At 40.0% G+C, this 14,436-nt stretch overlaps 1 protein-coding gene across 8 annotated transcripts in view; it reads right to left on the bottom strand.

The window, feature by feature from the left end:
• Positions 1-337: 337 nt before the first annotated feature.
• Positions 338-14,436, bottom strand: part of LOC129726948 (uncharacterized) — a 66,566-nt gene continuing 52,467 nt past the window's right edge. For all 8 annotated transcript variants that reach the window (XM_055684251.1, XM_055684258.1, XM_055684255.1 and 5 more), the window contains 5 exons: positions 7,171-7,378; positions 6,548-7,105; positions 6,172-6,492; positions 5,776-6,113; positions 338-5,714 (listed from right to left, as the gene is read on the bottom strand). In XM_055684251.1, coding sequence (XP_055540226.1) covers positions 5,362-5,714; positions 5,776-6,113; positions 6,172-6,492; positions 6,548-7,105; positions 7,171-7,378 — 1,778 coding nt within the window. In that variant the 3' untranslated portion in view covers positions 338-5,361. The remainder of the gene's footprint in view (positions 5,715-5,775; positions 6,114-6,171; positions 6,493-6,547; positions 7,106-7,170; positions 7,379-14,436) is intronic.

The following is a 14,436-nucleotide window of genomic DNA, read 5'->3' on the forward strand; positions in this document are numbered from 1 at the left end:
AAAAATTTCAATTACATCACAATTGTAGAAAATGTCAAAAATATTCGAAATGTCAAAAATATCTGTAATGTAGCAGTTGCTCAAAATGTCAATAATATCAAGTATGTAGGAAATGTCACGATAACGTTTTACAAATAAAATATTGTAATACTGCACTGCAGCTGAAATCCATCTTCATTAAAAAAAACTTTACTACTATGTGTACAAACGTTACAAAGTTACAATAATTGTATCGAGATATTATTTTTCATCCGTTAAATACACCTGTTTCCCCATCCAAAAAGCGGCGAACCACAGCAGCATGGTCTTTCTTTCCCACAACAACACTACACAAGTATACGGTAGCATCGCTAGCATTATATATATATTTTGCTTAGAATCTTTCTTTCTGTTTATATAATAATACACGCATACAAATTAAAAATAACAAATATAAATACGACTTAAAAGTGTTTACATCAAAAATGGCTTAGATTTTGAACGTCTCGATCAGCTCGGTTTATCTTATAGGGTTGTTCTTGCTTCCCATAATTCTATTACTAGAAAGGTGTAAACATTTTGTTGTTCAGTGCCGTCCCTTCTATTGCACATTCTGTGTCCCACAATTATATTTTGTTCTGCCTTTAGCCCATGACAATCATCGTTTTACTGGCGAATGGCTCCAAACTTATATTTCGCCCTATGTTTTTTTTTTTCCTAGGGATACTGATCACTCGTGCGATGGTAATAAATGTTATATTTTGATACATTCAAGAGTTTACAGAGGGCTGCTTTGTTGAAAAATCTGGTTCTAAGAGGTTTTTGTGTGTGTGTTTTCTTGTGCAACTTCTACGCTCAAGTACTATCGAGAAACGAGATTCACATCTAACAGTCAACGTCTCATGATAGCACACCAACAGCGAAATGTCAGGATCCCCAAGTTCTAGTGACATACATTTTGGTCTCTTGCTACTTATTCTGAGTTGCTTCATGAACCATGAAAAGAGAGACAGAGAAAATACACTCAATTAAGTCTTATTAGTAACGGCTTGATTGTAACTTCTTCGGGTATTTCGAGTTCGTCACTATTTTCCAGTTTTTCTGCTATTATATAAATTAACTAAACACTAAGATCATTGTTTGCCTAACAAGTTTTTTGTTTGTTTGTTTGTTTGTTGGTTTATGTGTCATTTTCGTGTTGTTGGTTTCAAAGGACCAGCCTTATCCCTCATGCCAGATGAGCTTGATAATGGTTTTTGTGTTTCGCTACTTAGTTTTGTTTCTTTTTCTCTCTCTTCTACCTCTCCTCTTTTAACTAAGGTTTGTCTTGGTATTTTTGGTTACATCATCAGTTGTAAAGTTGTGTGTTTGGTTTTCTTGTGTGGTTTGTCTCTTCTATCTTGAGGAAATATTGATTAATATAATATGTGCACAACCGTAAGGTGAAGAGCCGTTGCAAACAAAAATGATAACAATAAAAGATGCTGGATGATGGAAAGAGTAAACAATAAACTTACTGTACTATACTAAGAATGCAATCGCAAACTTTGAGCTTTGATCAACGGTAACTATTCACTGGTCAACAAGCAGTTTATCCTACGATTTGAAGCAGGAAGAGAGATATTTTCAAAAATGTTTGATGAAATCAAAATAATTTTTTTTTATTGTGGAAAAAATAAGTGACACGGCGTCTCCACTAAGTCAAAAAAGGAGACGGATTGTTATTTTTAAATTTGACGTCCATTGAAAACGAGATGTAGTTTTAAAAATTTAGAAGTTCAGGATATTTTGTTTTTCGATTCTTTCGTTCACTATTATCGAAAAAACCTGCGTGTGCCGGGTTAGGTGTAACTAAGTTTTACTTTAACTAATGTAGTAGATCGATTTATTATGGAAAATTTTGCCATTTTTGCGTGAATTGCATCTTTCGAAAACTATACTATAAACTCATGAAAGGGACAATGTTTTCGTGGTACTGTGGCTTACGTCGTTCATAGATACAACATTACTTCATAACTAATAGTACAGTTATACCTCGATTATACACACCCTCGATTATACGCACCCTCGATTTTACGTACTTCGATTTTACGCACATTTTACCTCGATTTTACGCAAACTTTTTTCAAACACATTTTAAATTCGTATGTTTTCTTCATTAAATTGTGCGTAATGAAGGGTTATATATACTAGACATGGTTCACTAATCTCTTTTGGGGTAATTTACTAAAACTTTTATATAAAACGTGTATTGTTACAAGATAGAGGAGCTGTTTTCAATGCCTCCTTAGCAATAGTATGTGGGTAAAAATAAATGTGTGAGTCACACATATACTCTCTCTCACACACACGCACACACACAGAGACATACACATACGCACATACACACATACACACACGCACACACACATACACACACATACACATATACGCACACGTATACATTAGGGTGGCACAAAAAATAAATGTTAGCTCCCATGCACTTTTCGTGTTCCTTATGGGTCCCCTAACAACTGTGTAACTTTTCAGATCGATCGGTGAAACGCCCGATTTGCGCCCGATTTTTAAAGTTTCCATACGATTTTATATGGGAAAATCCACTTTTTCAAAACTTGTTCTCTAGAAATTCCCAGTTGGCTCCTAAAAATTTATCGGCACATGATATTTGTAGAAAATTTTCCTGGAAAAAACTCTTCTGCATACCGTAACGCGCAACGACGCTTGTAGAAACAGCTATTCACCCCGAACTGATTGAATGTCTGACGGACTGCTCACCATTGAAATTTTCCAGCAACACTGCTACAGCATGCTGCTATTGCAGACTTGCTTAAGCATGAGAAATAATTTCGCGTGGAATTAATTTTCAAAGTGTGATTTTTGCTCATAGTATCTTCGAGGATGCCTCCAAGATAAATTTAAGTGATATCATTTCTCATCACATGGTTGAATTTGCAACAGCAGCATGCTGCAGCAGTATTGCTAGTAAAATTCAATGGTGAGCCGTTCGTCAGATATTCAATCAGTCTGGGATGAATATTTTTTTTCACAAGCAAGGTAGCGCCTTGCGGTCTTCAGAAGAGTTTTTCCCAGGAAAATTATCTACAAATATCATGTGTGGATATATTTTTAGGAGCCAACTGGGAATTTCTAGAGAACAAGTTTTGAAAAAGTGGATTTTCCCATATAAAATCGTATGGAAACTTTAAAAATCGGGCGCAAATCGAGCGTTCCACCGATCGATCTGAAAAGTTACACAGTTGTTATAGGACCCATAAGGAACACGAAAAGTGGATGGGAGCGAAAAAATAACACCATCCCTTTTTCCCATATAACCGTGTCCCAGTCTAATATACATACACATATACGCGCACACATATACGCGCACACATATACGCACATACATCCACACACATATACGCACATGCACACACATATACGCACATCCACACACACTTATACGCACATACACTCACATACACACATACAAACACATACACACGTATACACGCAAACACACATACACATATATACTCACATACACACACGCCCATTTTATTTTTTTCAAGTTATTCCTTTCAAGCATTTTGCATATGTTCTGGGTGAGTTTTCCACGGCACATTAGAAAACGTCTATTATTTACGTAACGCAAATAATTACCTTCTTTGACCCCGCTCCTATGTCACTCTCTTTTTTGGATCCCTGATATTGTTTCTATGAGTTGTCAAGCTTTCCAACCCCCCTTTCGAACGTTACATACTAATTGGATGACCCCTACATGTTTTCTTGCACATTTCCGATCACGTAAGTTAATTTTTGGCTTTGAAAAACTTTCCACTTTCCGCACCTGCTGTGTATGCTATGAATGTTTATGCATATTCAGTATAATAAATATTAGCATTTTATCTTTCGCCTTACCAGGCCGGTACCGGGCAATTCTATGGCTACGCAAATTAATTCAAGGGACCTTACCGATAATGATTATGTTTAGACACATTCTAACAATTACGATAACGCATCATCTAGAGTTGGTTTCCGCCATATCCATTTGTCCGATCGTTTTACTTTAAATTTGTTTTTTTTTTAGTGAAAACAGTTATCTTTTTACTATAACTACAGATTTCGATACTAGTATTTTTAAATTGCTAATAGTTTTTTTTTTTTTTGTTATAATTCTACAACTACACCGAGCAGATGAAGCTATTCACAGAGTTTTCTGATTCTGCGCTTTATATATAAATATATGTTTGTGTTTGCATGTTTTTGTTATCTTTGGTTGCAAAGTTGTGTATGTATTTGTAAAAGTGTTGGTATCGATTTACTGGTCTACAATTAGCATTCATGAAAAAGTGAATTAAATATTTGATAATTTAAAAGTCGCGTTTACAGTGTACACTAGTTCGTATTTCGAGTGGGATGATTCATTTATCATAATTTACCTTTGATGCTGGATGAGTTGTGCAAGGTGCTGCTGACCCTATTGGTATTTTGAGGCTAGCGACATGTTAGTTTGGAAACGAAAAAGCGTTGTTATACATTAAACAGATTAAACGATTCAGTCCTTGACAATTTGCGTGTGCATACAGACACCAGATAGGATTGTTAAGCTATAAGTTTCATGGATTGAGCGCAACGATGTTCGCGCTCTTTGAGAAGCTTTGTGCTGAAACCAAAAAAACTAGACGCTAGTTGACCGCAGTAATTTATAAAAATGCAAGGAAATAATGGCCAGCATTATTACATGTGGAACAAGGATAAATGGTTTTGTCGTTTGGTTACTATAACACTAAAACTCTTCCTTCGTTTCTAATATACGGTCTTACTTTTATACATAACTATTCACTCGATTGATTCGCTTACTCTGTGGTTCAACGAAAACAAATAAATTGTCTCGAAAAATCAGAAATAATTATCAACATGAACAATTTCTGCATAATTAGTCGCATTCGACAGGTTATGTTGCATCGTAGACTCTAATTTTTTATTTGTGCTATAAATTTATGGAAATCAGCAAACGCATGCTGAATGATTGATGGTTTCAATTGCATTAGAAAGCTGTTTTCAAGCGATATTCTTCTATTTTAGACCTGATTCAAAATTTGAGGATAAGATCCAATTTTTTTAGAAAAATCACTGAGTTCTGAGATGGTTCTTGTAGTAAAAATTACTCTTAGTTTTACAAATGTTTTTCAGTGTGCAATTGAAAATGAATTGTGACAAGTATTTTCATAAGAAAGATCAGTGAATCCTGCCTTTTAACTAGTTGAGAGTTTAGTATAACTCTTTTCCCCATATTAACCACGAGCAACCCAATCGAGTTTTCGCGAATAGTGTTGAACCAAGATAAAACTTTTACAATCGAATCAACAAATTACAATACGTTTTCTATTGCCGCAAATCATACACCTTTCCGCAATTTTCTTTTCTTCCATAGGTAACGGATTCGGCGTCAGCTCGTTCGGCATTCTGGTCGCTTCCTCCACGCAGTTTTAAGGACACGATATTGGACCGGTTTTCCAGTGCTATCGCTAGATACTGTCCACCGTTCAGAATTTCACAGGTGGTAATCTTTTCCTGCGGAGTGTAGACAGCCACTGCCTCTCCACTATCCAGTTCCCAGAGCCGAACGGACAGATCGCGTCCTTCGGTATCGCCAGACAGTAACATCTTACCGGACGGGTCGAGTTTCAACAGGGTTACCGGTGCGCAGTGCCCGATTAAAGTGCAACGGCAGTTTCCTGGTGGGTAAATGACATTTAACAATAAACGATCGTATTTTTTCCCCCGAACCAGTCTTACCAGTAACTAAATCCCAAATCAATATACGTGCATCTTCGAGACCAGCGATGACGCAGGTGTTTGTTTGAGAAATCGCCAGAGATACGGTATTGCACGATGGTTTCCACTTCTTGAACAAAGTTCCACTCTGCAGATCGTAAACAACAATAAAGTTTGGACTAGGCTCTGCCAGTTCCTTGGCAACGACACACACGTAGGAACCCTCGTGGGTTATGGCGGACAGTGAAGTCATGAAGTCGTGATGCGGTATCCTCAGATCGTACAATAGTTTTTTCTGCGATAAATGCCACACGAGTAACGGGAAAGGCTTCTGCGTTTCATCTCCACAAACCAATATTCTAGAAACGTTATTGTAATTAGTTCATCTTAATCTTTTCTAATTAATACATCAGTTACCTTCCATCGCCCGAAACCAGCAGTGAGTTAAGGAATCTATCCTCGCCAGCCTTGAAGGTGGTAACGCAATCACCCGACTCGATATTCATTAGGTTAACGTACATCCGATTACGCGAAAGACAAACCAGGTGTGACGAATCATGCAGACCAAAGTACGGCATTTTCTGGTTCATTACACCCTTAAGTGTAACTTTAAACTTCCCCTCGTCCAGATCGAGGATTCGGATTTCTCGTCGGCACAAAACCGCTACCCCGTAATCACCAACCGGACAGACGGCAGAAGGTTGCGGTACCCCCAGAATGGTACGTACCTTAGTGCACCTAAAATTACTTTATCAAACCCCGAACAGTTCTCTACAATAAAAACTTTACTTACTTTGCCACATTCCATACGCAAATCTCTTCCCTTTCTGTGCTCATCGAAATGGCAAAAAATCCGTCAATACTCAAATTAACAATCAGATCATATCCAGCAGCAGCCGTGTCCGTTTTCGTATCCTTTTCGCTTTCCTCCAGTTTAGCATCTTTAAACTCCAGCTTCTGAAGATAGGTCGCCGTACTAGAGTCGATATAGTCACGCCACTTCTTCAGCATCTCAATTCCAGCTAACGTTGCCTGTTCGGCCGCCAGCTTCGTTTCGATGAACGTGTAAAGTAACGAATATATCTGCTGTCCATCATAGTTAAGAGCGTTAAAATAGATCTCACAAAACTGCTTCAGCAAAACCAGATGACCGAAGGCCTGCTGATTACTACGATTATCCGTTAAGTTCACTAGACAAATATCTTTTAACAAATGAACACATCCGGTTGCGGTCAGTTTCTCCTGAAGCCAGCTCACATCGGTTAGATAGCTGGAACAGGCAAAGGATTCATCGCTTGCTTCCACCATGTAGCTGTGGTACGGTAACTCCACAAACTTCCTAACGTTGTAACTATTGAGCATGAAAACAAAAACAATGTAAGTGAGCAGCTATCAAACCAGGATAAACTAAATTACCTGGTGTCTTTGCCTTTTTTGTCGGCGAAACTATTCGGTTGCTTGTCGAAGAAATCGTAGAGGATTTTGTGGGCACTCTTAATATCCTGCTCGTACCGTTTGCTGGCTACCTCTCGGAGGGTTTTGTCCACTATGACGATGTTTTTGTTGTGCAAAAGCAATGGTCCCATCTTCCAACAAAAATGCGTCCAAAGTTTGGTTGTGGATCCTGTAGGTAATACGGGAAAGGTCATTAAGTTGATTACGTTTTAATATAATTTTCAGAGGAGTTACATAAGATTGGAAACAGATTGGATTGATCTCCAGCAATCCAAGAATAACCCCGCTACCTTGGATGGACTACGACCTTAGTAAAACATCTGGAAGCATTTCATCCAGCTAATCGGCATCAGAATCACGAAAAACATTCGTAGGGTAAATTAGGCTATAGCGGACCCTTTTATTTTATTAACCTATAATGGACCACCCGTCAGATTAACTCCATTTCTCTTAACAAAAATCGGGATTATAAATGATTGTGATGCACATTGGCTTCCCTTTCCCGATGGAAGTTTTCCGAACATCCCTCGAGTTTTCACATAGGTAAATTCAGTTCAGTTGGCGAATAGTCCACTATAGGAAAGTGGTCCAGGTTAGTTTACTCTGTATCAAAAGAATAAACAGTTTTTCGTTAGGGTGGTCCATCCAAGGTAGTTCTACCCTAGAAGCCCGGGAACGTGGTTTCGATTTCCATAAAATTTTGCACACGTGAATTGACCTATAGTGGTCCCCTTCCCTATAGTGAACCACCCGCCAGATTAACTCAATTTATGCGAGAATTCGAGGGATTTTTAGACAGCTTTCATCGGGAAACATCTTATCCAGCCTATCTGCATCACCAGCATTTTTAAGTTCTGATTTAGGTTAAGGGAAATTGGATTAATCAGACGGGTGGTGTACTATAGGGTAATAAAGTAAAGGGGTCCATCATAAGTTAATTTATCCTATTTGGCTTAGAAAACTAGGGTAAAATATCCTATGATGAACCACTCGTCCGATTGACACAATTTTTCTTGACATAGATCGGAACTTATGAACGTTTTTCGTAATTATGATGCTGTTTGGCTGGATGAGATGTTTCCCGATGGAATTTTTCTGAAAACCCCTCCAATTTTTGTCAAAATTGAGTTTATCTGTCGATTGGTCCACAATGGGAAAGAGGTCCACTGTAAGTTAATTTACCCAAATTTCTGTCATTACTTCAAATCAGAAAGCTCACACTGATAAACTCTCCAAATGCTTCCGTTTTTAAGGAAGGGTAAAACCATCTTGGCTGGACCACGTCCATTAGTGGACCACTAGTTAGATTAACTCAATTTACATGAAAACTCGAAGGATTTCCAGAAAACTTTTGCTGGTAAATATCTGATCCAGCGAATCTGCATCATAATTACGAAAAACATTCATAAATTCCGATTTATGTTAAGCGGCATTGAGTGTTGAGAATCACACAAAAAATTTGTAAATTTCGATTTATATCAAGAGAATAAACAGTTTCTCGTCGGGGTGCCATATTTAGATTTATGATTGAAAAACTTGAATTATTATGAAAATACCTAGTTTTACCTCTATTTCTCGTTAACTGTTTGCTCAACCACCTTGCTTTCAATAAGTAACTTTTATATTATGGAGGAAACATTTCTATGAACCTTGGGTAAATTAACCCATAGTGGACCCCTTTCCTATAGTGGGCCACTCTTGAGATTAACTCAATTTCTCTTAACATAAATAGGAATTTATAAATGTTTCGCTGGATAATATAGGGTAAATTAACCTATAGTGGACCTCTTTCCTTATTAACCTCTAGTTGACCACCTGTCAGATTGTTTAAATTTCTCTTTACATAAATCGAAATTTATAAATGTTTGTGATGTATACCGGCTGGTCAAGAGGTTATCCGATGGAAGTTTGCTGGAAATCCCTCGAGTTCTCGCATAAATTGAGTTAATCTGGCGAGTCAGGAGGGGATGGAGATTAATGTGTGAACAAATTGAAAGCACCACTGCAGCTGCAAGAGTACACAAAGCCCTGTCCAAAGATCACACGAATGGCTTGGGCAGAATAAAGAAGGACGACGGTACTTTTACTGCCGATTCTCTTGAAACACTCAATGTTATGATGGAGAAACATTTCCCAGGATCACGATCCATTCTAGAAGAAGAAACGCAGGACTCAAATGCGCCATGTGCTGGTTCGACTATCGCTAGGACAAATGCGCATTACATAGCCTGCGATATCTTCACAGAATCGAAAGTGGAATGGGCAATCAACTCATTCGAGCCCTATAAGTCCTCAGGGTTGGATGGATTATTACTAATAATGCTTTAACGGTGTGGAAGGGTAATAATTCCATTCATAACCGATATATTTAGGGCAAGCCTGACACATAATTATATACCCACCAACTGGAGAAAAACGAGAGTGATCTTCATACCAAAGGCTGGGAAGCGCGACATAACACTTCCAAAAGCCTTTAGACCAATTAGTCTAACCTCCATTATGTTAAAAATTATGGAAAAACTAATTGACTATCACGTTGAATCAACGTACCTAAAAATCTCTCCGCTGAGTAGGTATCAGTTTGCATATCGAAGCAACATGTCAACAGTGGATGCAATACATATGCTGACGACAAAAATAGCGAAATCTATAGATACAAAAGAAATCGCACTCGCTACGTTCTTAGACATAGAGGGAGCTTTTGATAATGTATCCCATCACTCAATGTTGAACGCAATGGGACACCATGGGTTTGATACATATACCTCAAAATGGATCAAAACCATGCTGAATAGTCGTGAGATAACTGCAGTATTGGGTAATACTTTCCTTACAAGGAACACAACTAAGGGATGCCCGCAAGGTGGAGTTCTATCGCCTTTGCTGTGGTCATTGGTTGTAGACCAGCTACTTAGAAACCTAACTGAGCTAGGTTTCGAAGTGGTCGGATTCGCCGATGATGTTGTGATAAGAATTGTGAGGGGAAAATTCGACAGTACAGTATCGGAGAGAATGCAGTTAGCTCTAAACTATACTTTAGAATGGTGTAGACAAGAGTGGCTGACCATTAACCCCTCTAAAACAATCATTATTCCCTTCACCCGGAAAAGACGGTACAACTTGAATAGCCTGAAGCTGGGCGAGACTACACTGCAGCTTTCCACTGAGACTAAACATTTTGGAGTAGTTTTAGATCAGAAACTCAGCTGGAATGCACATATTGAATATGTCATCGGTAAAGCTACGAGTGCCCTCTGGGCATGTAGCAAAGCTATTGGCAGAACATGGGGTCTAAGGCCAAGTATGATTTATTGGTTATACCAGGCAATAATAAGACCAAGTATAACGTATGCCTCGCTAGTGTGGTGGCCTAAAACAAAAGAAAGGTCAACGCAGAACAAGCTTGGCAAGTTGCAAAGGCTAATTTGTAATGCAATTACAGGAGTAATGAAAAGTGCTCCGTCGAAAGCCGTAGTACAACTAGAGGCGGAAAAAAGTGCATTGAGACTAACACGCCTTAAAAAGTACCTGATGGAGATCAGACAGGCCAGCTGGCAATTCTCAAACATTTCCAGCTGAGCAAACATATACCAGGTATCGAAGACTGGATGAATACAGAAGCAAACTTCGAAATACCTTTCAAAATCATATAGACCGAACGGGAAGTTTGGGAACAAGGTGGCCCGAATATCCGACAAGGCTCTGTCGTCTTTTACACAGATGGCTCAAAAATGAATGATTCAACCGGAGCAGGTATAAATGGTCCTGGGATAAGTATCTCGATACCAATGGGCCGTTGGCCTACAGTGTTCCAGGCCGAAATATTTGCAATTTATGAATGTGCACAAGTCTGTTTGGCTAGGAAATACAGGCATGCTAACATATGCATTTTTTCTGATAGCCAAGCAGCACTTAACGCACTCAAAGCCTTCACATGTACCTCTAAGCTAGTATGGAAGTGCATCCTTTCACTGAAACAACTGGCAGAAAGGAACCAAGTATGGTTATACTGGGTTCCTGGTCACTGCGGAGGAGGGCAATGAAAAAGCCGATACGTTAGCTAGACAGGGGTCATGTACCGATTTCATTGGCCCAGAACCGTTCTGTGGGGTGTCATCAAGCGCCTTGAAAGCAGAATTTAAAACCTGGGAACATAGGACAATACAAGAGAACTGGATATGCTCAGTAGGGCTACGCCAGTCTAAACGCTTTATAAAACCAAGCGTCAAGAAAAGCCAGCAATTACCGGACTGTTTACAGGACACTGTCCAACTAAGCATCACCAGAAACAAATTGGTTAGTCAGATGACGAAATTTGTCGTCTCTGCGGGTTCGAATGTGAAACCGCAGAACATTTGCTCTGCCACTGCAGTGCACTAATACAGCGCAGAATAAGATATTTGGAAAAGGAACTTTGGAGCCTTTTGAGGTCTGGTCTGCGAATCCTAATGAGGTAATACATTTCATACGAAATTCAGTGCCTAATTGAGAGAAAGGGTGCGATATGACAACGACGATCACTTCCATCAATAGTGATATGTCTGCCACGAGTACCTAGACTAAAGAAGAGGTATACCACAAAAGATCAAAATAATGGTCGCAGTGGTCCAATTCTTACAAAAAAAAAAATCTGGCGAGTGGTCCACTATAGGAAAACGGTCCACTAATTTACCCTATTTCCCGGTGGCAGTTTTCTGAAAATCCCTCGAGTTTTTAAATTGACTATAGGAAAGGGATAGATCAATTTACCCTACAAAAGCTGCAATGTTGTTTCCATAAGCATCGAATAAATTTGATGTTTCAAGCGAAGCGCAAGTTTGGTTTAAGTAAAACAACACGTGTACTTTTCATTCCGCGTCGAACACCCGACAGAAACGGACGTGCAAAGTGATCGTTCTATTACAATCCGGTCCGTGTGTACGAATAGCCAAACAAAAGAGTGTATTATTCAAGGCCATCAGTTGACAGTCGAGTCCGTGTCGCTGTGCTGAGTGATCTCACACCCGGCTCACTGCTGGTGGCTGTATTGGTGCTGCTGTACTGGTGCTGCTGGCTGCTTTGGGTGCAGCTTCGAACGATCGGACAACCACTGCTGGAAGGAAGAAGTAAAGAGGTACGTGTTCTTGTCGGCGCAAGTGCGCAAGTGCGCTACATTTAGCGCGATGGATATAGATCCCTCTCCTCCCGTGCCACCATCCCCGAACCCCCCTGACCCTGACCCTTCTGTTACCCCCTCCCCTGTTCATTCTCCAGTCCCCCCTCGCCCCAGGCTTTACCCGGACGGATCTCAACAGGGCAGCTATACTGTTTATTTTCGTCCAAAGGCAGGAGTGAATTCAAAGCGATTAAACATACTGCAAATTTCTAAAGACCTGACGAAGGGGTACAAGGCCGTGACCGAAATTTCCAAGGTCCGACCTAACAAGCTCCGTGTCGTGGTCAGTGATCTGGCACAGGCCAATGCTATCGCTTGCTCTGAGCTCTTCACACGCGAGTATCGCGTTTACATACCCGCACGAGACGTGGAGATCGACGGTGTCATAACCGATTCGAGTCTGTCTGTCGAGTGTATCCTAAAAAGCGCAACCGGTTGCTTCAAAAATACCGAAACACAGGCGAAGATTTTGGATTGTAAGCAATTGCGGTCCATGTCTCTTGTCGGCGGTAAAAAAGTTTACACTCCGTCAGACTCGTTTCGCGTTACGTTTGCCGGATCTGCACTCCCTAGCCACGTCTCGATCGACCGGGTTCGTCTGCCTGTGCGATTGTATGTACCCCGTGTTATGAATTGCACCAATTGCAAGCAGTTAGGCCACACAGCCGCCTACTGCTGCAATAAGGCACGATGTAGCAAGTGTGGGGAGACTCATGCGGAAGATTCTTGCAGTGTTAATGCTGAAAAATGTATTCACTGTGGGGAAAACCAGCATGAGCTCTCCACATGCCCGGTGTACATGCAGCGCAGAGATAAAATCAAGCGGTCACTTAAGGAGCGTTCAAAGCGTTCTTACGCTGAGATGCTGAAGAAGACCGTGACCACTTCTACCATAACATCGAACCCCTTTGATCTGTTGCCCTCTGATGAAACCGATTCTGACGATTCATTAGCGGGAACATCTTATGCCAATCCTGGAGAGTCTAGGAAGAGGAAAAATGTTTCTTCTCCTAAACTTCCCCGTAAAGGTCCTAAGATTTCCCAAAGTGTAATGAAAGTTACAAACAAACCAAACAGTGCTGCGGAAAAACCGAAGCAAACTCCTCCTGGGCTTGCAAATTTAAAGTCCCAGAAGGAGTTCCCAGCACCGCCAGGAACATCTAAAACTCCAGTTGTTCCTTTGCACTCCCAGTTGATGAAACAACCTCTGGATTAGTGAAATTTTCTGACATTGTGGACTGGATTTTTGAAAATTTCAATGTACCCGATCCAATTAAAATTTTTCTTACAGCATTCCTCCCAACAGTTAGATCATTTTTGAAGCAGTTGACTGCCCAATGGCCCCTCCTTGCAGCGATTGTATCCTTCGATGCCTAATTCAACTGCGTATATGAAGGATTCTATCTCTGTCTTACAGTGGAATTGTAGAAGTATTTTACCAAAAATTGATTCGTTTAAAGTTTTGATAAATAAAAACAAATGCGATGCATTTTCCCTTTGTGAAACTTGGCTTACTTCAAATGTTGATCTCAACTTCCATGATTTTAATATTATTCGCCTTGATCGAGACACCCCATATGGAGGAGTACTTTTAGGGATTAAGAAGTGCTATTCTTTCTATCGTATTAACCTCCCCTCGATTCCAGGCATCGAAGTTGTCGCATGTCAAATGACAATACAAGGTAAAGAGCTTTGTATTGCCTCAATATGTATTCCTCCCAGAGCACAGGTTGGGCAACGGTTGCTCTTTGATTTAATAGAACTTCTTCCCTCGCCACGTTTGATTTTGGGAGACTTCAACTCTCATGGCGTGCCTTGGGGTTCCCCATACAATGATAACCGCTCCTCTTTAATCTATAACCTTTGCGATGACTTCGACATGACTATTTTAAACAACGGTGAAATGACACGTATCCCGAAACCTCCAGCGCGCCCAAGCGCTTTGGATCTATCCTTATGTTCGACGTCGCTACGGTTGGATTGCACATGGAAGGTAATCCTCGATCCTCACGGTAGCGACCATTTGCCTATTCTTATTTCAATTAATAAAGGGTCAACTCGCATGCGACCAA

Source organism: Wyeomyia smithii, chromosome 3, assembly GCF_029784165.1.
Source record: "Wyeomyia smithii strain HCP4-BCI-WySm-NY-G18 chromosome 3, ASM2978416v1, whole genome shotgun sequence".
NCBI lineage: Eukaryota > Metazoa > Arthropoda > Insecta > Diptera > Culicidae > Wyeomyia > Wyeomyia smithii.